The following is a 21,744-nucleotide window of genomic DNA, read 5'->3' as shown; positions in this document are numbered from 1 at the left end:
TTTCTGAACTAAAAACTGTTTCATGAAAGTTAACCTAATAAGTGTGCAACTAAGAATGAAGTCGAACATCAGCTTTACTTATGTTGTAGAAATGTTAAAGAAAGTAGTGACTTTTATTATTTTTGTTAGGATTTGTTATAATTAAATGAAATGTTTGTTTTCGAAAACATCTAAAAAGTTTCCCAAAAGTTATTATTCTAATTCGCATAAAATGTTTATGTCTTATGATGTTATAAAAAAGATAAAAGTCTAAAGTACTAAATCAATATAATACGTATAATAATTATGATTGAAAATGAAAGTTTTAGTCGTTAATGAACGGAAATTGTAATGCAATTACTATTTTTATCATAAAGATTAATGTTTTGCTTCTATAAAATTCACGCGCCACATAAATTATTGAAATTAGAGAAATAAATTGAAAATTAACAAATAATAATTTTTTGTATTTAGGTATAAAAGTTGGAAAAACACTGGGTAATGTTAGAAAATGGAATAAACATCCCTTTCCACTGAAATTTAATATGAAACAGCAACAAGAATATGAAAAATCATTTTAAAATTCATCACGTTAAATCATTTCGAATTTTGATGGAAGTAAAAATGGCGCTTGTTGCAAGAAACCAAACTAAAACAAGAGAATTTCAAATTAAAACTTTCATGTTATTAAACATATAACTTGAACAAAATAGAAACTTAATGTTGTAAAACAATCCCTTTCAACCATTTAACAATTTTTGTGCAACAGAGAAATATGCTAGTTTATACTTTGTCAGGCTTGCCATGTGTATTTTTTGTTTACATTTTTTATATTTTACACTTTAAGTGTGTTTTTATTTTAAGTCACATTAAACCATCAAATGCTAATTGCCATCTTTTTTAAAAACACAATAAATATGAAATTAATAAAAAACAAAATGGCTGCAATCACTTTCGATTAAAAAAACATTTGACTTTCTAGGCATCAAAAATATCAAAATTAGATATTACTTTTATATGTGAAAATTTAATTTTTTATTATGTTGGTATTTGTAGTAATATTAAAATATTTTTGTTTTTCCATCCAGAAATCTACAATTTTTGTTTTCTGGCCTGTAAATTTGTTTTATTGTCTTAGGCAACTCTGGCATATAATAACATTTCGTTTTGCTTCCATGGATTTACAACTAAGTACTACAACTAGCATCATCTGTCAAAATGGAATTAACAAAAACTATAATTCGGAGCTCCAGAAACATAACTATAATATCATTTGGAACTCATTGTTGTTTCAACTTCAATACATAAAAAAATGTTGTAATTCTAGTTCTATATTTGTTAAACCAAACTTTCAAAAACTTAAGTGTAATAAAATCTCTTGAACGAAAAACAAAACAGTTGAGCTACAGTCAGTGTCAGTAAAAAGTTAACAGTTTACATTTAAAATTCTTTTTTGTCTAGATTTGTCCATTAATTTTATTTTAATAGTTTGGAAGTTTTATTCATGTGTTCCTACTTAATGATTTTTTAAACATTAAACCGGTTAAATATTTGTATGAAAACGTGCTAAATGATTTCGCATGATAATAATTATTATTATAATAGTCTTAGATTTGAGAGGAATTGCTCTTCAATGTTTTTTTTTTTTATGTTTTGAACAAATATGATAAAATAAATTCATATACGTACCAATAATAATTGAAATAGCTAGGAAGGTATTTTTTTCTTTGAAAACCAATTAATGTGAAACTTTCATTAGACGCTGACTGTATATTGTTGTAGATGAAAAAAAAAATGGTTCCTTGACCAAACTGTTAATAAACCAGAATAAAACAAAAAACACTGGATAAAGAAGAAGACAACAAAACATAGAATCGACTGAGTTACATTGATGTTTGATTCTTGTATCTGAAAACTTTTCTTAGTTTGACATTTGCTAAGCAAAACTATTGAAAAACCAGCATAAAACAGAAACATCCCTGAATGACAAAGATACAAAATCATATTTACTATTAAGTTACATTGATGTTTAAATGTTATATTTGAATCAGTTCTTGATTTGGCATATGTTTAATCAAACTATTGGTAAACAAAAACAAAATAAATACATTTAAACATGAAATTGTATACACTACATATTATGTTATAACAACGATTAAGTGCTTAATTTTATGACCGTTTATTTGTTGTATGTTGGTTGTTTTGTTTCATTAAACTGTGGAACAATAACTAAAATAAAACAAAAACACCACTTAAGAAGGGATATGCCTGTATACTAGGGTGGATCGATTTTGTTTTTAATATTTTGATATAAACCATTGATAGAATGTTATCAAAAAGGTATGTCTAACTGAGTGAAAAATAAAAAAAAAAACAATCAACTTTTAAATACTTTTTTGTTAACAAATACCTTAACTAATTATGGAAATGGAGAGCTAAACAATTCATGTTTTTTAATTCATAAAGCATTTGTTCAGATTTTTAATAGAGTGAGAATTAAAAGTCAAATATAACTTTTCTTTCATATTTTCAGTGACAACTTTTTATAAATGACCGAAGTCAAAAAAAAAAAAAAAACTTAAGTTAAATCGACCGACCCTAACGCTCAATAAGGAAGTTCAAGTATATTTGTTTAATAAAGACATCGAATAAAATGTAGATTGTAAAGGGAAATAAAAAAGTTAGTGCTTTCTTAAAAATTGTATTGTTGGTACAAAAAATGATTTTAATTTGTCTTTTACCAACTACTTGAACCATTCCAATGTTATTTAAATATTTTGTTCCATCCTTAAATATTCTAATTAGTATCATAGTTTGAGTGATGTTGTTAAATAGTTTTTTATGTATTTAAAATTATTCAAAACTAAAGATTTTAATAGAGTTACTCACTTGTTATAAGAGAATGCTGCATAAAGGTTTTATCAACATTTTAGTTGAAAGAAACCAAAATCGAAATTGAATAAGAGTAAATATAACTTTTTACCAACTTTTAACATGGAGACTTGTTTATAATATCTAAACAACTTCTGATTTTTTAAAGAAACAAGTTTGAACTTAATTAAAACCTAAAAACAGCATTTCCAATAAAAAAGTTTCAAACAATTTTTTGGGTACAAAAATAAAACTGAGTTACAACGGCATTCGTTTTAGATAACCTCAGTATGATACAAATGCAACAAAAATCTTGTTGCAAATCGTATTTTGTGCTATTCGGGCTGGGTCTCACGTACTTGCTCTTATGCTGAAAGCTGCTTAAAATGTTAAAGTTTCTTATAGCGTTCATATGTAAAACAAACAAACAAGGACTGAAAAAATGGATTAAAAATTGTTTTTGAAGTGAATACTTTTTAGTATCGTAGTGATTTGAAACAAGATGAAACGAAAACGCGGCACGAACATTCAACTTGTTAAAAATTTTTTTGTTTTAATAGATAAATAAATGAAATTTGTGCTGTAGATAGGTAAATAAATAAACTATAAATGTACGAAATTTCAATTAATTTCATATTCAAAATTTTGAGATAACGGTAAAAAGATGTTCTTTTTCTACACACGTTATATCTTTTGATCTAGTGCACATACATAAAAATTTGAATTTAACTTTAATACGCATGCTGATAACATAACCTTTCATTTGATATATCACAATTAACTGTACGAGCTCTACAAGTTACACAATCTTAAATTGAAAAACTTGAAAAATACCTCAAAACACCTGTGGAGATCTGTTGGCTTTAAAAAATTCTTATTTTTTTCTAGGCATGGTAGAAATATGATTCATACGTCATATGAAAGGTGAAATAACCTTTCAGATGATATAAAATTTACTATAGGTTGTCATTTAAAAAAATATATTTAATGGTGTTAAAAGAGAAAAAAGATTGATTTTTTTGATGAAAAGTGATTTGGTTTGAAAAAAATAAGCTCTTTTTGTAGATGTTGTATAGACATGGACGATATAAATATTTTGAGCTGAAACAATAAGCTTCCAGATGATATAAAATAAATATAGGTTGTCATATAAAAAACATGTATTTAAAGGAGATAGAATAAAAAATAGGTAGATTTTTTCTTTTTTTTTGCAAGAAAAATTTTTTTTAAGGTTTCACCACGTGTGAATTGCACAATGCACACATTACTTTTTTTTTAATGATTTAAGTTACAAACTGTGTTTGCAGTTAAGTTACTTGTATAGCAAAGAATTTTTCGAATTTTTTTTTGTTCGAAAATTATAGGAACTGTTTTTTTTTTAAATTAGTTTTTTCCCTAACAAAATTTTAGAAAATTTTCAAAAAAAAATTTGGTACCTACGCTTAAATTAAGAAAATATTATTTTACATAGAAGAACAAAATTTCAATAAAAAATATCAACTCGTTTTCAAAAAAATGGTTTTTCAAAAAAAAATTTGAAAGTTCTTAGAAAAAAAATCCAAAACTGTAAATTTTGAAAAGTACAAAAAAATTTCAATTACCCTCAAGGAAATTACTAAAAACTCTTAACTACTAAGTTTGAAGCAAATCGGATTAGTAGTTTGGGCTGCAATCATGTCTGATTGTTATCTCGACTTCGATTTTTTTAACGAATCCTGAACTTGCACTATAGTAACCTATATCGTAAGTAAAAATGTGTAATTTTTTTACCTCACTGCTAACTTTTTGGTTCGCTTCATAAAAAACTCTGCATGGTAAGAACCACAAAGGAATCTTTTTCGTGGTTAGTGTCACAATTAACCAACACTATTCTAAGTAGGTCAGACGCTTTTATTGACATGCATTTTTTAACCAATCTGATTGTGCCAATTTTGAAAATCGCACCAAATTATGTTTTCTATTGATCAGACAATATCGATCACCCATTCAGTCACGATGCCAAGGCTAAAACTTAAAGAATTTACGCAATAGTCCCCGTTTATCCAGACATTTGTCCCAATTTTCTAGCTAGCTAGTTTGCAAAAATCTAGGCATAAATGTTGTGATGGTAAACAAAAGTGCTTTCAATAGAAAATAGTCTACGATCTTAAAGTAATACCTACAGCCAATACCAGCTGAATTTTAAGGTATCGATGAAGTTATTGCAATCACGTATTAGCAAACAGTCTAACATGAAGCATTAAATTCACACTCTCTGCAAAATGTTGCATAAGTTAAATGCAAATCAAATGAATTATTTTCCCAGCACGAAACAAGTTTTGGCAAACCAAACGATTTTCATGCATTTTCTTCGTCTTTTCCATTTCTATAGATACGTTTTGTTGTTTTTTTTTTTGTTTCATGAGAAAAATTAATTTGTTTTTCTTCATCGTCGATGGATATGATGACGATGATGATGAGGACGACCAGGTTAACTGGGGGGAGACTGTGCGAGGAAAGCATCGAACTGAGTAGGCAGTACCTACACATCAGTGTCCCTGTCCTGTCCACCGGCAGCAGCAAATTACGGATCCGTGGATGGACATTGATGTATTAATTTTGATATGAAGAAAACAAAATTGTAGCGACTTTGTTCACTGAAGCGTATGTTTGTATATTCGTCTATAGCTATAGCTGGAAATTGGACATTATTATATTGAGAAGCTAGATGGATAAGTTGGAGAAAGAGTGAGAGGTAAAGTTTGAAGTGAATCACTTCATGATTAATGTGAACAAAATGTGAAACCACATCAATTGAGATTCGATTTGCACAAAACTAATTTGTATTCATGCAAGAGACCGCCCTGGTTTTATAGGCGTGCGTATATAGCGTATTTATTTCGCTTAGAAGAAAGCGATCAAAGTCCGAAAGAGTGACATCGGGTTGTAGGAATTTTGAAAGGAATTCAGTAGGAGTTTTGATGCTTGAATGATTTCAGAGTAGAAAATGTTTGATCGGGGATAAATTTTATCTTTATTTGGAACTTAATTTTTCAAAAGTTAGAAAGGTTTATACAGGGTGTCCCGGAATGAGATAAGAAGATTTTGAGGGATGATTCTTGGGTATATTCTAAGAAAAAAATTGTTCTACAGTAACTCTCTATCTGCAAATCTTTAGCGATGATTTAAGAAAACGCTTACTTTGGTATGCTTTTACTCATGTTAATGTTAATAACTCCGTTAATACTTATGAAAAAAACTTCATTAATGCCTTGATTTTTTAGAAGAAATGCTATTATTTGTACCTGCATTTAAAAAATGTTAAAATCTTTTTTTATTGCTTAGATATTAATTTTTAAATAGAATTATTTTTTTCTTACCCATGATAATTTTTGACTTTGGGGTCGATTTTCTTCGATAAATGTGTTATAAACATAGTGTTTTTTTAAAAATGTATTCTTATGAAGAAAACAATAATGAACAAAAATGTTGTTAACACGTTTGACAGAAAACTTATAGATTTTATGAAAAACCTGCACCAGGGCCCTATTTCACCAACTTACAAATTTGTAATTACAAGTAATATTCACAATATTTGTAAAAAACTCGATTAATTTTGTTTCACCAGTTTCTTGTGATCACAAAATTGTACTTGTAATCTACAATTTTAAATTTGTGAAAAAATCCATTTTCTGTTTCACCAAAACTTGTATTTTACAAGTAACAAATTTGTAAGCTTTCAAGTTTCTTGTGGGTTTCTGTTTCACCAAAAAAAAAAAGTTACAAGCTTATATTTATTTGTGAAAATTTTCTACAAGAGTCCAGACGCATGTCATTTTTGTTAAAAGTTTGTAAAAACCATATTTAGAGTGATTAAAGTGTTTAAAATTATTAATATAATATTATTATTTTTAGAAAAGCTATGTTATTATTATTCAGGGTGGTAAATATGCATTTTAAATTAAAAAAAAATCATATATTGCAAGTAAAAAAATTGCATTAAAAAATTTTTTATTGGAACTGAAAAATATTTGCATTGAAAATAATATTTTTATTGCAAATAAATACATATATTTTGCATTACAAAAAAATTATATTACAAATAAAACATTTTCTGCATTAAAAAAAAAAAATAAATGCAAAATGTGTGTATCAAATATTTTTTTTAATATTCGTCGAAATAACTAATAATAATAACTAATGTAGGTATGGTCAGATACCCATTGTAAGAAATTCGACGAATTTAAGAAAAAATATTTAATGTACTCACATTTTGCCTTGATTTTTTTTCTATTGAGAAATGTTTTTATTTCCGATAAAATTTGTTTTTAGTATATTTTAATTTGCAATAAAATTTTTATTTTCAATCCAAATATTTTTCAGTTGCAATTATATTTTTTTTAATGCAAAATTTTTTTTTTGCAATACCTAAACATTTTATTTTAAGGCAAATATTTTTCAGTTGCAATATTTTTTTTAAATGCAATTTATTTCAGTTGCAATCAATATTTTTTTTGTTTATTTGTAATGGAAAACAAATGCTTTAAAAATTGGTATAGCATTTGTGTTTCAAATCGAATGAAAACATCACAAAATATCTGTTTAAAAAATTTTAGTGATAACCTGCCTCTTAAGTATGAAAAATTCGTTCTCTTTTGATCAAAGAGGCTTGTTTTTATTTCTCATATTTGTAGTTCTTCATTCCTTAAATTATTTTATTAATTTTCCTCACTATTTACAGTATTATTATTTTACCTTTTGTTTTACTTCTATAAATCCATGGATGTCATTATAAAATAATCCAGCAATACAAAAACCTTAATACATATACATATATTTACAATTTTGTTTGGCATTTAAAAAATTTTCTTATTTAATTAAACTACTAAGATGTGACAGTATTAGTTATTTGACAATTTTCCGTTTAAAATAGGGTTGCCAAATAAGAGCTCAAGTTTTAAAAATGGCAATCCTATTTTTTCATATTCATTATCAACTTAGTTTTCATTTGAAACCAATTTTAACCTCTGTCGTTATGAGTAAAGTAACTCAACGGTCACCGCTAAGACTAAAACGAGCTTTACAAGTTTGTGAGATAAACTTGTTCTTTACAAAAAAAAAAATATATTTGGTGAAACGGTAATTCTACAAACTTGTGGTTTTCAAAAGTTAGTTGTAATTTTTTTTTTTTCGATAATCACAAATTTGTGAATTACTTATTTGTACTTTGTGAAACAGAATTTCATTGTACAAATTTGTACTTGTGATCTACAAGTTACAAATTTGTGCTTGTAACTTGTAGTTGGCGAAAAAGGGCCCAGGGCCTTATTGCACCAACCACTTTGCACTTTGCATTTTGCAACTTTGCAAAACAATACTTTTCTGCGAAGTAAAAGTGCAAAGTGTTGCACCAAAAATTAAAAGTTCCCCACTTTGCACTTTGCAATTTTTGATGTTTTCTTGCAAAGCAAAAAGTGCGGGCGTTGCACCAACTAAAAATGGAACTTTGCGTAATTTGAAAATTTGCAAAGTAAAGCAATAATTAGTTTTAACTTTTTTTCGTTGTTAAAAAAGGTTGAAATCTTCTTTTTTTTACTTAACCTTCCGATAACAACACACTTTTTGGTTGTCCTAAAATTAAATTTAAAAAAAAAATACTTTTAGGTATAATAAAAATTATATATTTGATCATAACACTTCATAGGGTTTAACAGAATCAGAAAATAGAATATTCACAACAAAAAAAAAAACAATAATTGTAAAAAACAAAGAAAGAAAAATCAAGCCTGGGGTTGTATAGCACCCTGTTGTCATCGGAAGGTTAAACAACGATATCTTATGAAATTTTGTTGTACTTTACTCTATCATTTGTTATTTTGTTGGTTATAGTTACTTAGGCTGTTGCTTTATTGTAATTTGTTTAAAGAAGAAAATAATAGAATTTTTAATATCAATATAATTTCATTATTTATTATTTTAACTTTAAATAATTGCAATCATTCTTTGAATGACGGTTAATTTTGAATAAGGTGGTTGGCAATTCTAGAGGAGGCTATGTGGCCATGAAGCAGAGGGCAGAGATGCGTTCTTTATTTTACCATAGTTTACTTATGTTTATATTATCGAACTAAATGGTCTATTGTTTAGTTACAATTTCTAACTATTTAAAATGGTTCCTAAACTCGTTTTGAAGTTTCACGATTCGTAACTTTTTCCAACTCACTTCCATGAGTTTAGTGAGTTGTTGATTTAAGAAATAAGATGTTTGGTTTTCAAGACAATTCAAACATTTGTAGTTTTTTTATTAATCAGCGGAAAAATTAAGTTAAAATGGTATTTTGGAAATGATGGGAGAAAATTTATTTTGAATAAAAACATGATTTTCGGTTATAATAAAGGAATTGGAATTATTCTAAAAAAAAAAAATCCGTTTGACAGTTTATCATTATCAAACAACAAATCATTCCTAAATGATTTGTAAAAAGAACACAACAAATTCTTATAATGCCACTTCAACTTCTTTTCACATAGTAACCATAGTTAAATATTCCCAATAGTTAATTATTCCTAATTTCAAAATTCATTCTTAATTTTACATCACTCACGTACCTATTCCTATACTCTATCTTCAAAAAGTCATTCAAAGCGATTCATTTGAAATTATCATTTAATATACCAGAACTTTACACGAGAAATGGCCATCCGCAAATGAAATTTTGTCTTTGCATATTATTGCAAAACTTTGCAGAATTTGATATGGAAAGAGCAAAGTTTTTTTGGTTGGTGCAACGAAATTGAAGAATTCTCTGCAAATTGGCAAAACTTTGCACTTTTCAGAAAAGTACTTTGTGCTTTGCAAATTGGTGGTTGGTGCAACAAAATTTGCAAAGAAGGAATTTTTGTTTTACTTTTCAAAAAAATAATTTCCTCTTTGCAAATTGGAGTTTGGTGCAACAGAATTTGCAAAGTAAAAGTGCAAATTTGCAAAATGCAAAGTGCGAAGTGGTTGGTGCAATAGGGCCCAGGTAAAATCTCTAAAAAATGTGTTGTTTTGCTTTAGTCAAAAATGAGTAGGTAAGAATTAAAAATTTATTTTTGTAGTTTAAGTTTATTTATTCTATCTCATTCCGGGACACCCTGTATATCTAATAAATCTACTAGTACAACGCTTGTTAAAATGTTTTGTTGTTGTTAAATGTGATAAAGAAAAAGACCAAAAACAGTAAATTTTGAAAGTCTGTATATCCAATTTTAGCCGTATTCATTTTTTGTGACCATTATGTTGAAAAATAAAGTGTCTTTTTTTCTCCGCTACATGTTCAATATCTATAATTGCTCAAAGGACAAAAATATGCCATTTAGTAAAAACATCAAAAATGTCGTTTCTTTCTTTTTTTTACGATTTTTCTAAGTTTTTTATAATACTTTAATATTAAAATTTTCTTAAAGGATATATATCAATAGTAAATTTAATTATCTACAAAAAATTACTTAATAAACATTTTCAAATTCGGCTTACTTTTTAAGTTATAGATAAAAACAAAAAAAGTAACAAAAAGAGTAGAAAATGTTGATCGTTACAAAAATGGTCATATCTTTATAACTTATCCATAGATTTTAAAGAAAATTATTTTGTTCTTTTAACCAGAAAGTAAACTACACATGAAAAATTTAAAACAATGAGGACTCGAAAGAGTTTGATTTTTTCATTCAGTAAGAAATTTTTTGGCAAAAATTCCTTTAAAAAAATCAAAATTTTTTAAATGTTTTGATACATTGCACTTCAACATCTGGAGTGGTGCAGAAAAGTTATTCCAGTGTTTCTCGCTTATTTATTTAGCTTTCAGATGCCGGTTTTTTTGTTCAGCTTGATCGTTTATTACTCAAGATAAAGCCCGAATACTATGTATGCTGGGACAAAAAACTTTAAAAAAATATATCTCGAAAACGTATCCATCGTAATTTTTTTTAAAGTGATTTCTGAGTCCTCAGGTCAAAGTACGTAAGAAAAAAATAGTGGGATTGAGTGTCCATTTTGGCTGTAAACCAGTGTTATAAATGAGCAAGAAGTGAATGAAAAATAAAAATAATTGAGATTAAGGACTAAAAACCTGTTTTCTTGAGTTCGGAACTTTCAAACCAAAGTTTACCAAGCTTACCTCAGCAGTAGTAGTAAAAAAGCATCACAAAACTAAGCATCAGGAATTTAAGAAATATCAATTTATTTACAGAACACCCTGTTCTTATTTAGATTGATAAAAAGAAATAGTTCTTAATTTTGTTAAAACTTTCAACAAGATTACCTCCCTTGAATGAAAAAAATTTGTGACTCATAACGAAATAAATTTCACAAAATATTGATGAGATTTTTGACAGCCATACTTGCCTGAAAAAAAAACTAACTTATCTTGAATTGTTGTTTTTGTTGCAGCAGTAAATTTTCACCTGTCTGTATTGGTCACATTGTGTTTTTAATATAAGCTTTTGCCAGCCCTTATCACTCTGTTTAACTCATTCAACTACTATATTATGAGCTATCAACATTTGAACTGATATCTCTTGCTATCAGTTTTGTTTCGTTTTCATTAAGAACAAGTTGTGAGTTTATTATTTTTTTTTTATAAATTTTGTTATCATCACAATCACAGAAAAAAAAATAAAAAGAATTTTATTTTCAGAATTTAGTGGATACAAAAATGCTTCAGGACAATTCTGTAAGGAATTTACATTATGACAGTGAAATCCGTGTTGCCCAGCAGCCAAGATTTGATCCAACAGGTAAAAAAAATGAAGATTTATTTTGTATTTCTTGTTCAATTTTGAGCTGACATCCGATAAGAAAATAAATTGTTTTTTTTTTAAGTGATATCTTATCACTTGGAATTGGACTTAGTATTGTTATTGTTTGGTAGGAATTATCACTAAAAAAAACCGAGTTTAAGGAAACATTTTTGAAGTATGTTTTAAATTTGCACCCGTTTAAACACAAATTAATAAAGAAATGCCGATAGATTTATATAAGCCGAATGAACTTTTTTTTCTCAGTTTTGAACAATAATACAGTAAAATTCAGATTTGACATCCCAAAAATTATTAAATACATTTTTTGCATTTTATTGTTTGAGGTCGAAGGTATAAATACTACTTGGCACATTATTTATTTCCCCTTTTAAATTTTTCAAATCGATTTAAATATTTCAATTTATTTTTAACATTTTATGTCAAAGGTTTGACAATTTTGAATTAGATACTGCTTGAGAAGATAGAGGACAGTTCCAAAAACAACAACATGAAGCTTTTAATGAAATTTGATATGTGCCGTAGATCAAAATAGCTTACTCATTTAACCTAACCGCTTTTTTTACCAATTTTGATATGATTTCAATTTTCGTATGTGGGATAAATAAAGTGTATAGACAACAAATATTCGGCTTATATGTAATTTTAAACATTTAAAATTTTTATTCAAACTTATCTTTGAATACCTACCAAGAAAGATACAGATCAGTCAGAAAAGTCGATGCATATTGAATGAAAAACTGATTTCAGAAACTTTTGTGGACATTATTTTTGTAAGTCACTTTAAGAAGTCAAACCTGAGACATAAAATATTTAAAATTTCAAGCTAAATAATTCTTGTGCTCTCTAATCTAGTCATTTTTAATGTTAAAATTATTAGAGGGGGCCGGAATGGGATAGAAGTTTTCGGAGGAATCGTCGATGAAAATGGTCGGTAACGTCATGTTTTTTAATGTTATTAGGTCAAAAACGCGTTTTTGAGTATACTTTTGACATCGAATTACATCACCGTTTATTATTTACAAATAAATTTTCTTTCTCAAAGATATTGGAAATAGAATTTATGATATTTCAAAATCTTAGTATTTAACATAACTAATGGTTATATTTATAACTAATGGTTTTTTTGAAGCAAATTCCAGTTTGCGGCTTCTGATATTACATGCGTATAACGAAAAAATATACATTTTCGATTAAACCTCAAAAAGCATTTCAGTGAAAACAAGCAATTATTTTAAACAAAAACAATACTTAACTTCTTCGAAAAACTAAGGTTAACTTCTTATATTCCTCGTTTTAATTTGATTGAATTTATTTATTTCAAACTCTTAACTTTTTCTTGCATATTGTTGGCGTTTAATTTATTCAAAAGACACCCATACATGCAAAATAATTTTGTGAATTGTCGCCAAATTTTTGAAGTTATACTTCTTATGGGAGGGTGGGTATGAAAATTTACTTTTTGACAAGAATGTCAAAGGGATTATGACGCGATCACCCTGGGTAGCAGGGCTGTCGTTTCACCTTTAGAGTAGGCAGTACTTTAGTATTTAAAAATGTAGTGCAGTACGGCAAACATAAAACACACAACACGTTGCATGTGGCAAGTTGCATGTTGCAAGTTGCATGTGGCAAGTTGTATGTGGCAAGTTGCGTGTGGCAAGTTGCATGTGGCAAGTTGCATGTGGCAAGTTGCCTCTCACATTTCAGCTCAGCTCACAGCTCAGCTCAAATTTGAGCTAGGTACCATAGCTTAGCTGAAAGTGAGCTGAGCTGAAAGTGAACGCCCCAACTTCCAACGCCTATATCTCGGAATTTTGAGAAAAATGAAAAAAAAATTTTTGATGCCAAAAGGTAGCGGGGACTCTAACCTACATTTGGGTACAACTCTCATTCCTATAGGTCCACGCGTTCTCAAACCGGGAGAACTTAAAAGTAAAAACAAAATAGGCACGTTTCTGAAAAAATAGGCATGATGTGGCGGTTTAAAATGGAAGGCGATTTTTTAAAAATCTGACAATGTGCAAAGCGTAGGCCCATGACACAAGCTATCATTTGGCATCACTCCCAAAAATTGCTCTCAAGCGGTTTAGCTTCCAGGAGCGTTCAAAGATTCGGGGATTTTTCGAAAAAAAATTTTACCGCAACTTTCAAACGCGATTTTCTCGGAATTTTGAAAAAAATCGAAAAACCGGATTATACCACTATCGGCTAGCTGAGAATATAAGCTTTCATATGGCACCACTCCCCTGTCTCTAGATCAAAGCGTTCGAACGCCTATATCGCGGAATTTTGAAGAAAATGAAAATAAAATTTTTTGATGCCAAAAGGTAGCGGGGACTCTAACCTACATTTGGGGACAATTCCCATCCCTGTAGGTCCACGCGTTCTCAAACTGGGAGAACTTAAAAGTAAAAAAAAATAGGCACGATTCTGAAAAAATAGGCATGATGTGGCGGTTTAACATGGAAGGCGATTTTTTTAAAAATCTAACAATGTGCAAAGCGTAGGCCCATGACACAAGCTATCATTTGGCATCACTCCCAAAAATTGCTCTCAAGCGGTTTAGCTTCCAGGAGCGTTCAAAGATTCGGGGATTTTTCGAAAAAAAATTTTACCGCAACTTTCAAACGCGATTTTCTCGGAATTTTGAAAAAAATCGAAAAACCGGATTATACCACTATCTAGCTGAGAATATAATGTCGTTTTCTATTGACTTTTGAGATTTTAGTGTAAAATTCTCAGATTTTCCACTGCAAATAGAATATGAAATCTAGTTTTGTAATTGTGTGCGAAATCTGTGCGTATAAAAAAAATAAAACAACAACAAATGTTCAGACAAATGTCAAACAGAGGAGTGTGTGTGAAAGTGCGTGTGTTTGTATGCGTGAATCTTGATAAAAATCCAGAATCAGATTCTTGAATCTCAGATTCATTTTTTTGTCATTTTTTTTGAATCTCAGGACGCAAATAGATCATGAAATCTGAGATTTGTCCACTATTTCCCCTCTTCACCCCCCCTTTCAGCTGTCAAATTTACAAATCTCATTCTGAGATTCGTCAATAGAAAACGACATAAGCTTTCATATGGCACCAGCCCTTGTCTCTAGATCAAAGCGTTCGAACGCCTATATCGCGGAATTTTGAAGAAAATGAAAAAAAAAAATGTTTTGATGCCAAAAGGTAGCGGAGACTCTAACCTACATTTGGGTACAACTCCCATCCCTGTAGGTCCACGCGTTCTCAAACCGGGAGAACTTAAAAGTAAAAAAAAATTAGGCACGATTCTGATAAAATAGGCATGATGTGGCGGTTAACATGGAAGGCGATTTTTTAAAAATCTGATAATGTGCAAAGCATAGGCCCATGACACAAGCTATCATTTGGCATCACTCCCAAAAATTGATCTCAAGCGGTTTAGCTTCCAGGAGCGTTCAAAGATTCGGGGATTTTTCGAAAAAAAATTTTACCCCAACTTTCAAAGGCGATTTTCTCGGAATTTTGAAAAAAATCGAAAAACCGGATTGTACCGGAATTTTTTCTATGATAAAAAAAGAAATATTTTACTAAAAAAATAGAAATATATTTACTATTAAAAAAACCAAGAAAAAAGATCACGAAAAATTATCTGTTTTATTTATAAAAATATCCATGTGTTAAAATAATTCCACTAATAACAAGAACCAAACATCTTAAGCTATTGTGTTTTATAAAAGTTTAAAATATCTTCATATTTCATTATACTTTCCAAATAAAAATCAATGTATCCTCTCACCCATCACAGCTCAGCTCAGCTCATTTTACCTTAGCTCACCCAACAGCTCAGCTCAACCATCAGCTCAGCTCATTTTCAGCTCAGATCAAATGAGCTGAGCTATGGTACATAGCGCAAAAGTGAGCTAGCTCAAAATTTTAGCTGGGCTGTGAACTGAGCTCAGCTAACTTTTGAGCTTTGTAGCAACCCTGCAAGTTCCATATTGCTACTACTAGTGCTGAAGCACACACACTTCTCATAAAATTACCATATCGCACATTTTATGCGCAATTCATTTACTTTCGTTAACCATATACCGTACGTTCTGAACCGCACAACATGAGTAAATTTCACAGAATAAATTGAAAACTACATGGACGCAAGGAATATGAAAGAATAAATTTATTGTTCACTTGATATAAATGTAAAAAAACTAAGTGTGGATTAATTACTTAATAATAGAAATTAAAAATATCAAATGAAATTCATTTACATAATACTGAATGAGAAGTATAACTTCAGTCGCGTGTACATGTGTACACACACTCTTTTTTTTGTTCTTATCCCAAATTCAACATTTTTACAAATTTCGAATTTTTAACAACTTTGATACGGGTATCATTTTTGTCATAGTTTTTTTTTTAACTAGAAAGTTCTGAATTTCATTAAAAATAAAATGCACGACTGGGGTCGCACGTACTTGCTCTTGCAGTTTAAAACACTTTTATGTTAGTTTACTTGTAGATTTTAAGAGCTGCCTCTGTATAAATCAATTAAAGAAATTTTGTTGATGTTGGGGAAGAGCCGACATTTAGGGCAAAATTTTGTTAAATGAAAAAAAAATGTTTTTTATTTGACTTTTTTTGAAAAAAATAAGAATGCAGTTTTATTGTAATTGCTTTGAATATTACGTTTGTAAAGTTTAATCAAAATCGTTAGAGCCATTTTATAGTTATTTGGTATAATTTGAAAAATTTGTATGGGAGGTACACTTTTTTGACTTTTTTGAGAAAAACTAAAAATGCAGTTTTGTTGAAATTGCTTCGAATATTACGTCTGCAAAGTTTAATCAAAATCGTTAGAGCCGTTTTCGAGTTATTTGGTTTGAATTGAAAAATTTGTATGGGAGGTACACTTTCTAAGCGAGATATAAAAAACCAAAAAAACTAACTTTCAGAATTCCATAAAAATCATCTGTACCAAATTTGAAGAAAATCCGTTCACCCGTTTAGGCTGTGGAAATGTGTACAAGATGGACGCACAACCGCACAGACGCACAGACGCACAGACGTACAGACGCACGGACGGAATTGCGGGACCCACTTTTTTGGAATTCTCCATCATCGTAATGTTGGTTTTGATTAAAACCTCAAATTTTTTTTTCGACACGAAACCAATACTTGCCCTATAGAGCAAGTAAAAACACCCTTTCACTCAAGATACTTATAATTTTGTAGATTGTTTAGATTCTTAGATCCTACTACAAATTTATCATTTTTCACCAAGTTTAAAAAATAAACAAGGTGTAATGATACCGTTTTCACACATATCTACACCCTTTCACCAAAAATATTTTAAGGAGCCCTTATGTCTGCTTTATCTAGTTTTATCAGTGAATCGTTTTTTTTTTTTTTTTTGTATACTAAAATAATCCAGTCAAATAAGGGTTTCACCTCGAAATGAATGCTAATAGAAATTTTGTTTGCTCAATATCTTCGTTTTGGCATTCTATAGCATACCTACCTCAAAAGTCTAGAAAAATCTCATGTCCGCAAGTCGCGATTTTCAAGATCAAGCGCGAAATGGAGATTTTCGAAATAAGCAATAATAGACAATGGTATTATATAAACATATGATATATGATATCAAGGTATTTTTTAATGCTGTTTCCAAAAAATCAAAAATCAAGACAATCCGACGTCTCTGAAAAAAGTTATACCGGTTTTTCATCTGTCAACCCATATTATTATAACAGTTGCAAACTTACTACCGAAAAACCCATAAAAGTTATGGTAGAGGGACCAAAATTGGTATGAAGATTTTCATATCCATTATTATCATTAAGAATCAAAACAATGCAATGAAAAAAACATTCATATCTATGAAAAATTGGTATTTTTTGAGAAAAGGTAAAATTTTGGGATATGCACTAAAAAACATCCTGGTACAATCTTGGAATAAGTGCTAATAGGCTAATTTTTTGGTTTCTAATTTTGCAGATTAAACTAAGTTACGTGCAGATTTAAAAAAATTAATAAGAAATGTTTAAATTTTTATATGTATACCAACATAAGCGACATGATTTAAAGGTATTTTTTAACACTTATTCCAACAAAACTCACAATAAGTCAACCTGACCACCCCTAAAAAGTAATGCACCTTATTCATATTGATCTGACACAAAGTGTTATTTTTCAATTTTTTAAAATCGGCACCTTATCTTCAGGAGCACCAGGAAAATTAGGACTTGCGGACATGAGATTTTTTTAGATTTTTGACATAAGTTATAGAATATCCAAAAAAAGATTGAAACAAAAAAATTTGCCTATTAGCACTAGTTCCAAGATTGTACCAGGATGTTTTTCAGTGCATATCCCAAAATTTCCCCTTTTCTCAAAAAAATACCAATTTTTCATAGATATGAATGTTTTTTTCATTGCATTGTTTTGATTCTTAATGATAATGGATATGAAAATCATCATACCAATTTTGGTCCCTCTACCAAAACTTTTATGGGTTTTTCGGTAGTAAGTTTGCAACTGCTATAATAATATGGATTGACAGATGAAAAACCGGTATAACTTTTTTCAGAGACGTCAGATTGTCTTGATTTTAGATTTTTTGGTATTAGCATTAAAAAATACCTCGAAGACATGTATCATATGTGTGTATAATAGCATTGTCTATTATTGCTTGTTTTGAAAATCTCCTTTCGCGATTTGACCTTGAAAATCGCGACTTGCGGACATTAGATTTTTCTAGACTTTTGGGGTATGTTATAGAATGCCAAAAGGAAGATATTGAGCAAAAAAAATTTCTATTAGCATTCATTCCGAGATTTACCCCTTTTTTCACCTTATTTTACTGTACCAAAAGTATCAAGGACGTTTGCATAAAATCGTAAATTACTTTTTCTAGAGTAATCATTTATTTAATTTATTGTTTTTGACTCAATTTTGATTCAGCATTAAAACAAAAATTAAAATGTGTCATATAATTATATTCTACAAAAATTTTTTTTACTATTTTGTTGACCTTCCTCCCTGTCTCACTCTAAAAAACATCCTTCCACGAAAATTTTTGTATAGACTCTTTATTCTTCATCCTTATTGTACCTAAATCCAATTTTTTTTGCCAATTTTTGTGAGGCAAACAATTTTGTTTATTATATTGAATTTTTTGACTATGTTATCTGTACCTGTGTACATATTTATCATCAATATCGTCGGTCTCATGAGAAAACCTCGTAACTCCCAAATTCAAAATTTTACAGGAGAGACGAAAGAGTAAACAAACAACAGAGTAGTTGGGAAGAAACGCGCTGTGCAAAATTTGAATTTAAGTCTATTTAGAGTTTTCGCAATGACCCCAAATTTTCTGGGTTTCTCTGCTGACATATTTTCTAAAGAATGTCATTCAAAAGTCATTTTTGAAAAAAAGTGGAGTTACGAGGTTTTCTTATGAGACCGACAATATGTAAATATTTTTTATACCTACTTATCTAACATTCTTTTTTCAAATTTCAGTTTTCGAAGGCCCAACAAATATAACCTCAGTGCCTCGAGAAAACCAAGGTAAGGTCACAATTAATATAGTTATCTTTTTTTTAATATTGAAATAATTATTTTTTTCTGTCCCTCTACAGGAACCGTACGCATTCCACTACCTGTTTCGACCATAGAAAACCAGCCTATTAATGGAAGTCGAACCTACATTCCTCTATCGGGCTATGATATTCTAGCAGACTTGCCATCTGTTCACATTGAACAGACATTTGAATTAAATGAGAGTAAGTTCAATGACACATTAAATACCTATAAGCTTTTTGCATTTGCATCACAATTCATCTTTTAAACTATATAAATTAATTTTTCACCTAATCATTCAGCTTGCTTTTATCTAATATTGTTTTTTTTTACATTTTATTTAATGAAAGCTCTCACATCAGTGTCTTCGGAAAATCGTTACACAGTACGATCACCTTTTGGTGAAGCCATATTTGCTGCTTCAGAAAGTTCAACATCAAATCATCGTTTGTGTTGGGGTTCAAATCGACCATTTCAAATGCATATCCTCGACAAGACACATCAGGAGGCACTTTCTCTGCGACGAGATTTGGCATTGGGATTTCTTTGCTGTCAGCCAAAGAATTTAGAAGTATGGGCTCCACCTGGAGATCTATTGGGTAGAATAGTTCAAATACCATCGGTTTTGGCTCCAGAATTTGTGATTGAAAATGAATTCCATGATCATTTGTTTCGAATTGAAGGTCAGAGTAATGCTGGATTTTGTTGTTTTTGCCCACCAAAGGAGACGTATTTTAAGGTAAGTTAACACATCAAAACAAATTGTTTGTTTTTCAAAACTTTATTATTTTGTTTTCTTTAGATTTACACTGGCAATGATATGAGAGCATCAATTCACAGAAAATGGTCACAAAGAAGCTCACAATATACAACAAATATTTATTACAGTGATCCCAGTATGGATATTAAATCAAAAGCATTGTGTCTTGGAGCTGCATTTCTAATGGTAAATTTATTTTAAATTTAATTTAATTATTTTATTCATTAATTTCTTCTTTTACATTAGGAATATCTTTACTTTCAATCTTGATTTAAAGATAACACTTGCAGTATTCATATACTTCTTTTATACACTTGTATTTCTGTTCTTAAAATATGATAAATAAAGGCTTTTTTAATTTCTAAATTTCTTTCTCTTTTGTTTTATTTTTTACTTTAAAGGATAAAGACATGCAGTCAAATTTTACATGCTTTTTCAAATAAAAATCGTTAATACTGCCTCCCGGAACTTCCGGTTGAGGAACCATTTTAAAACTTATAGCCACCTATGGGAAAGCAATTCAACTTATTCAAATGGTTTTTGTACGAACTAAAATAATTTACCGTTTCAAACCGACAACTGCAATACACACCAATTTCTTATTAATGCCTTAAAGTATACAAGCAAAAGAGTTTTTGTTTTTCGAAATTCGAACATCAATTACACAATTTAAATGGAACGTTAACGGCCATATTATTCACTAGTTTAAAAAATACATCTGGATGTAAGAAAATTGAAATGTCGAAAATAAATCCAAATCAATGATATTCACTATCACACAGACAAAAAAACAGTTATTTTTAACTATTTTTTAATTATTTTCATAGATAAAATCGGGATAACTATTTTGGATTTGGATTTATTTTTGACATTTGACAATTTTACATCCAGATGTATTTTTTAAACTAGTGTTTAATATGGCCGTAAATGTCTTTGAAATTTATTGATTTATAATCGGATTGACTTTTATTCAAATTGAAATTTGTTTAGAAGAATTAACTTGCGATTTACCAAGGCAAGACCGCCTATGGGGGCAAGACGGTTTTTGTACTTTGTTGTATGAAAAAATATAAAATTGGCAGGACTTTTAATATAAAATAAATGGCTTCTGGTAAGATCGATTATGTCTGTAAGTATGAGCAAGTTTGGTTGAAATCCCTAAAAGTTATATTAAATTTTGTGATTTTTCATTAAATCGTCATATTTTACGTGAAAAGAAATTTGTACTTTTTTAAATGAAATATTTAAGAGTCTTAACTTTTTCTTTTTTTTTAAATAAAAGTTTTGAACCGATGAAAATATAGCAAACGTTTGTGATTATTGCAAAAAGATTCCAAATTTTAAGATAGAAACGGTTTTATTATCAACAGAAGTTGATTGGGCGGTCTTGCCCCCATGTGGAGGCAAGGCGGTTTTTTGTAAAATGTTTTTTCAAAACGTATTATCTTTTGTTCAGTATTTTTAATTTTTTTTTTAATTATGAGATTTCCTACAAAAAACATTAAAGTTAATGAATAAACACTTTATTTTAATTAAAAGATGTTTTTTATTGGTTTTTAAGACGGTTAAACACTAAAAGGGCAGTCTTGCCCCACTTCCCCTATATTTGTATGTAGGTACTAAAAAATTAAACTCGAGATAGAGAAAGTGGAAATAGACAAATCCCGCAATTCTGTCTGTCTGTCTATCTATATCTCGGGCGACAGCCCAAACCACTCAAAACCATTCAAGTGATTTGATTCAAACTCAGTAAAGGTACCTGTCATATGACTGATATGGAAATGTTTATTTATTAT

At 29.2% G+C, this 21,744-nt stretch overlaps 1 protein-coding gene across 2 annotated transcripts; it reads left to right on the top strand.

Moving 5' to 3' along the window:
- Window positions 1-11,303: 11,303 nt before the first annotated feature.
- LOC129907254 (phospholipid scramblase 1) lies at window positions 11,304-20,272 on the top strand. Of its 2 annotated transcripts, none has more exons than XM_055983371.1 (7): window positions 11,304-11,427; window positions 11,508-11,607; window positions 19,129-19,176; window positions 19,248-19,391; window positions 19,551-19,927; window positions 19,991-20,134; window positions 20,195-20,218. In XM_055983371.1, exons 2-7 carry the CDS (start codon window positions 11,526-11,528, stop codon window positions 20,216-20,218), a joined length of 819 nt encoding a protein of 272 aa, XP_055839346.1. In that variant the 5' UTR covers window positions 11,304-11,427; window positions 11,508-11,525. The 2 variants fall into 2 exon arrangements, with proteins under 2 accessions (XP_055839346.1, XP_055839345.1); XM_055983370.1 differs by having other exon boundaries at window positions 11,306-11,427; window positions 19,539-19,927; window positions 20,195-20,272.
- Window positions 20,273-21,744: the final 1,472 nt, after the last annotated feature.

This window comes from Episyrphus balteatus, chromosome 1 (genome assembly GCF_945859705.1).
Source record: "Episyrphus balteatus chromosome 1, idEpiBalt1.1, whole genome shotgun sequence".
Classification (NCBI taxonomy): domain Eukaryota; kingdom Metazoa; phylum Arthropoda; class Insecta; order Diptera; family Syrphidae; genus Episyrphus; species Episyrphus balteatus.
The sequence above is the reverse complement of the archived record's forward strand: the minus strand, read 5'-3'. Positions and strand labels throughout refer to the sequence as shown.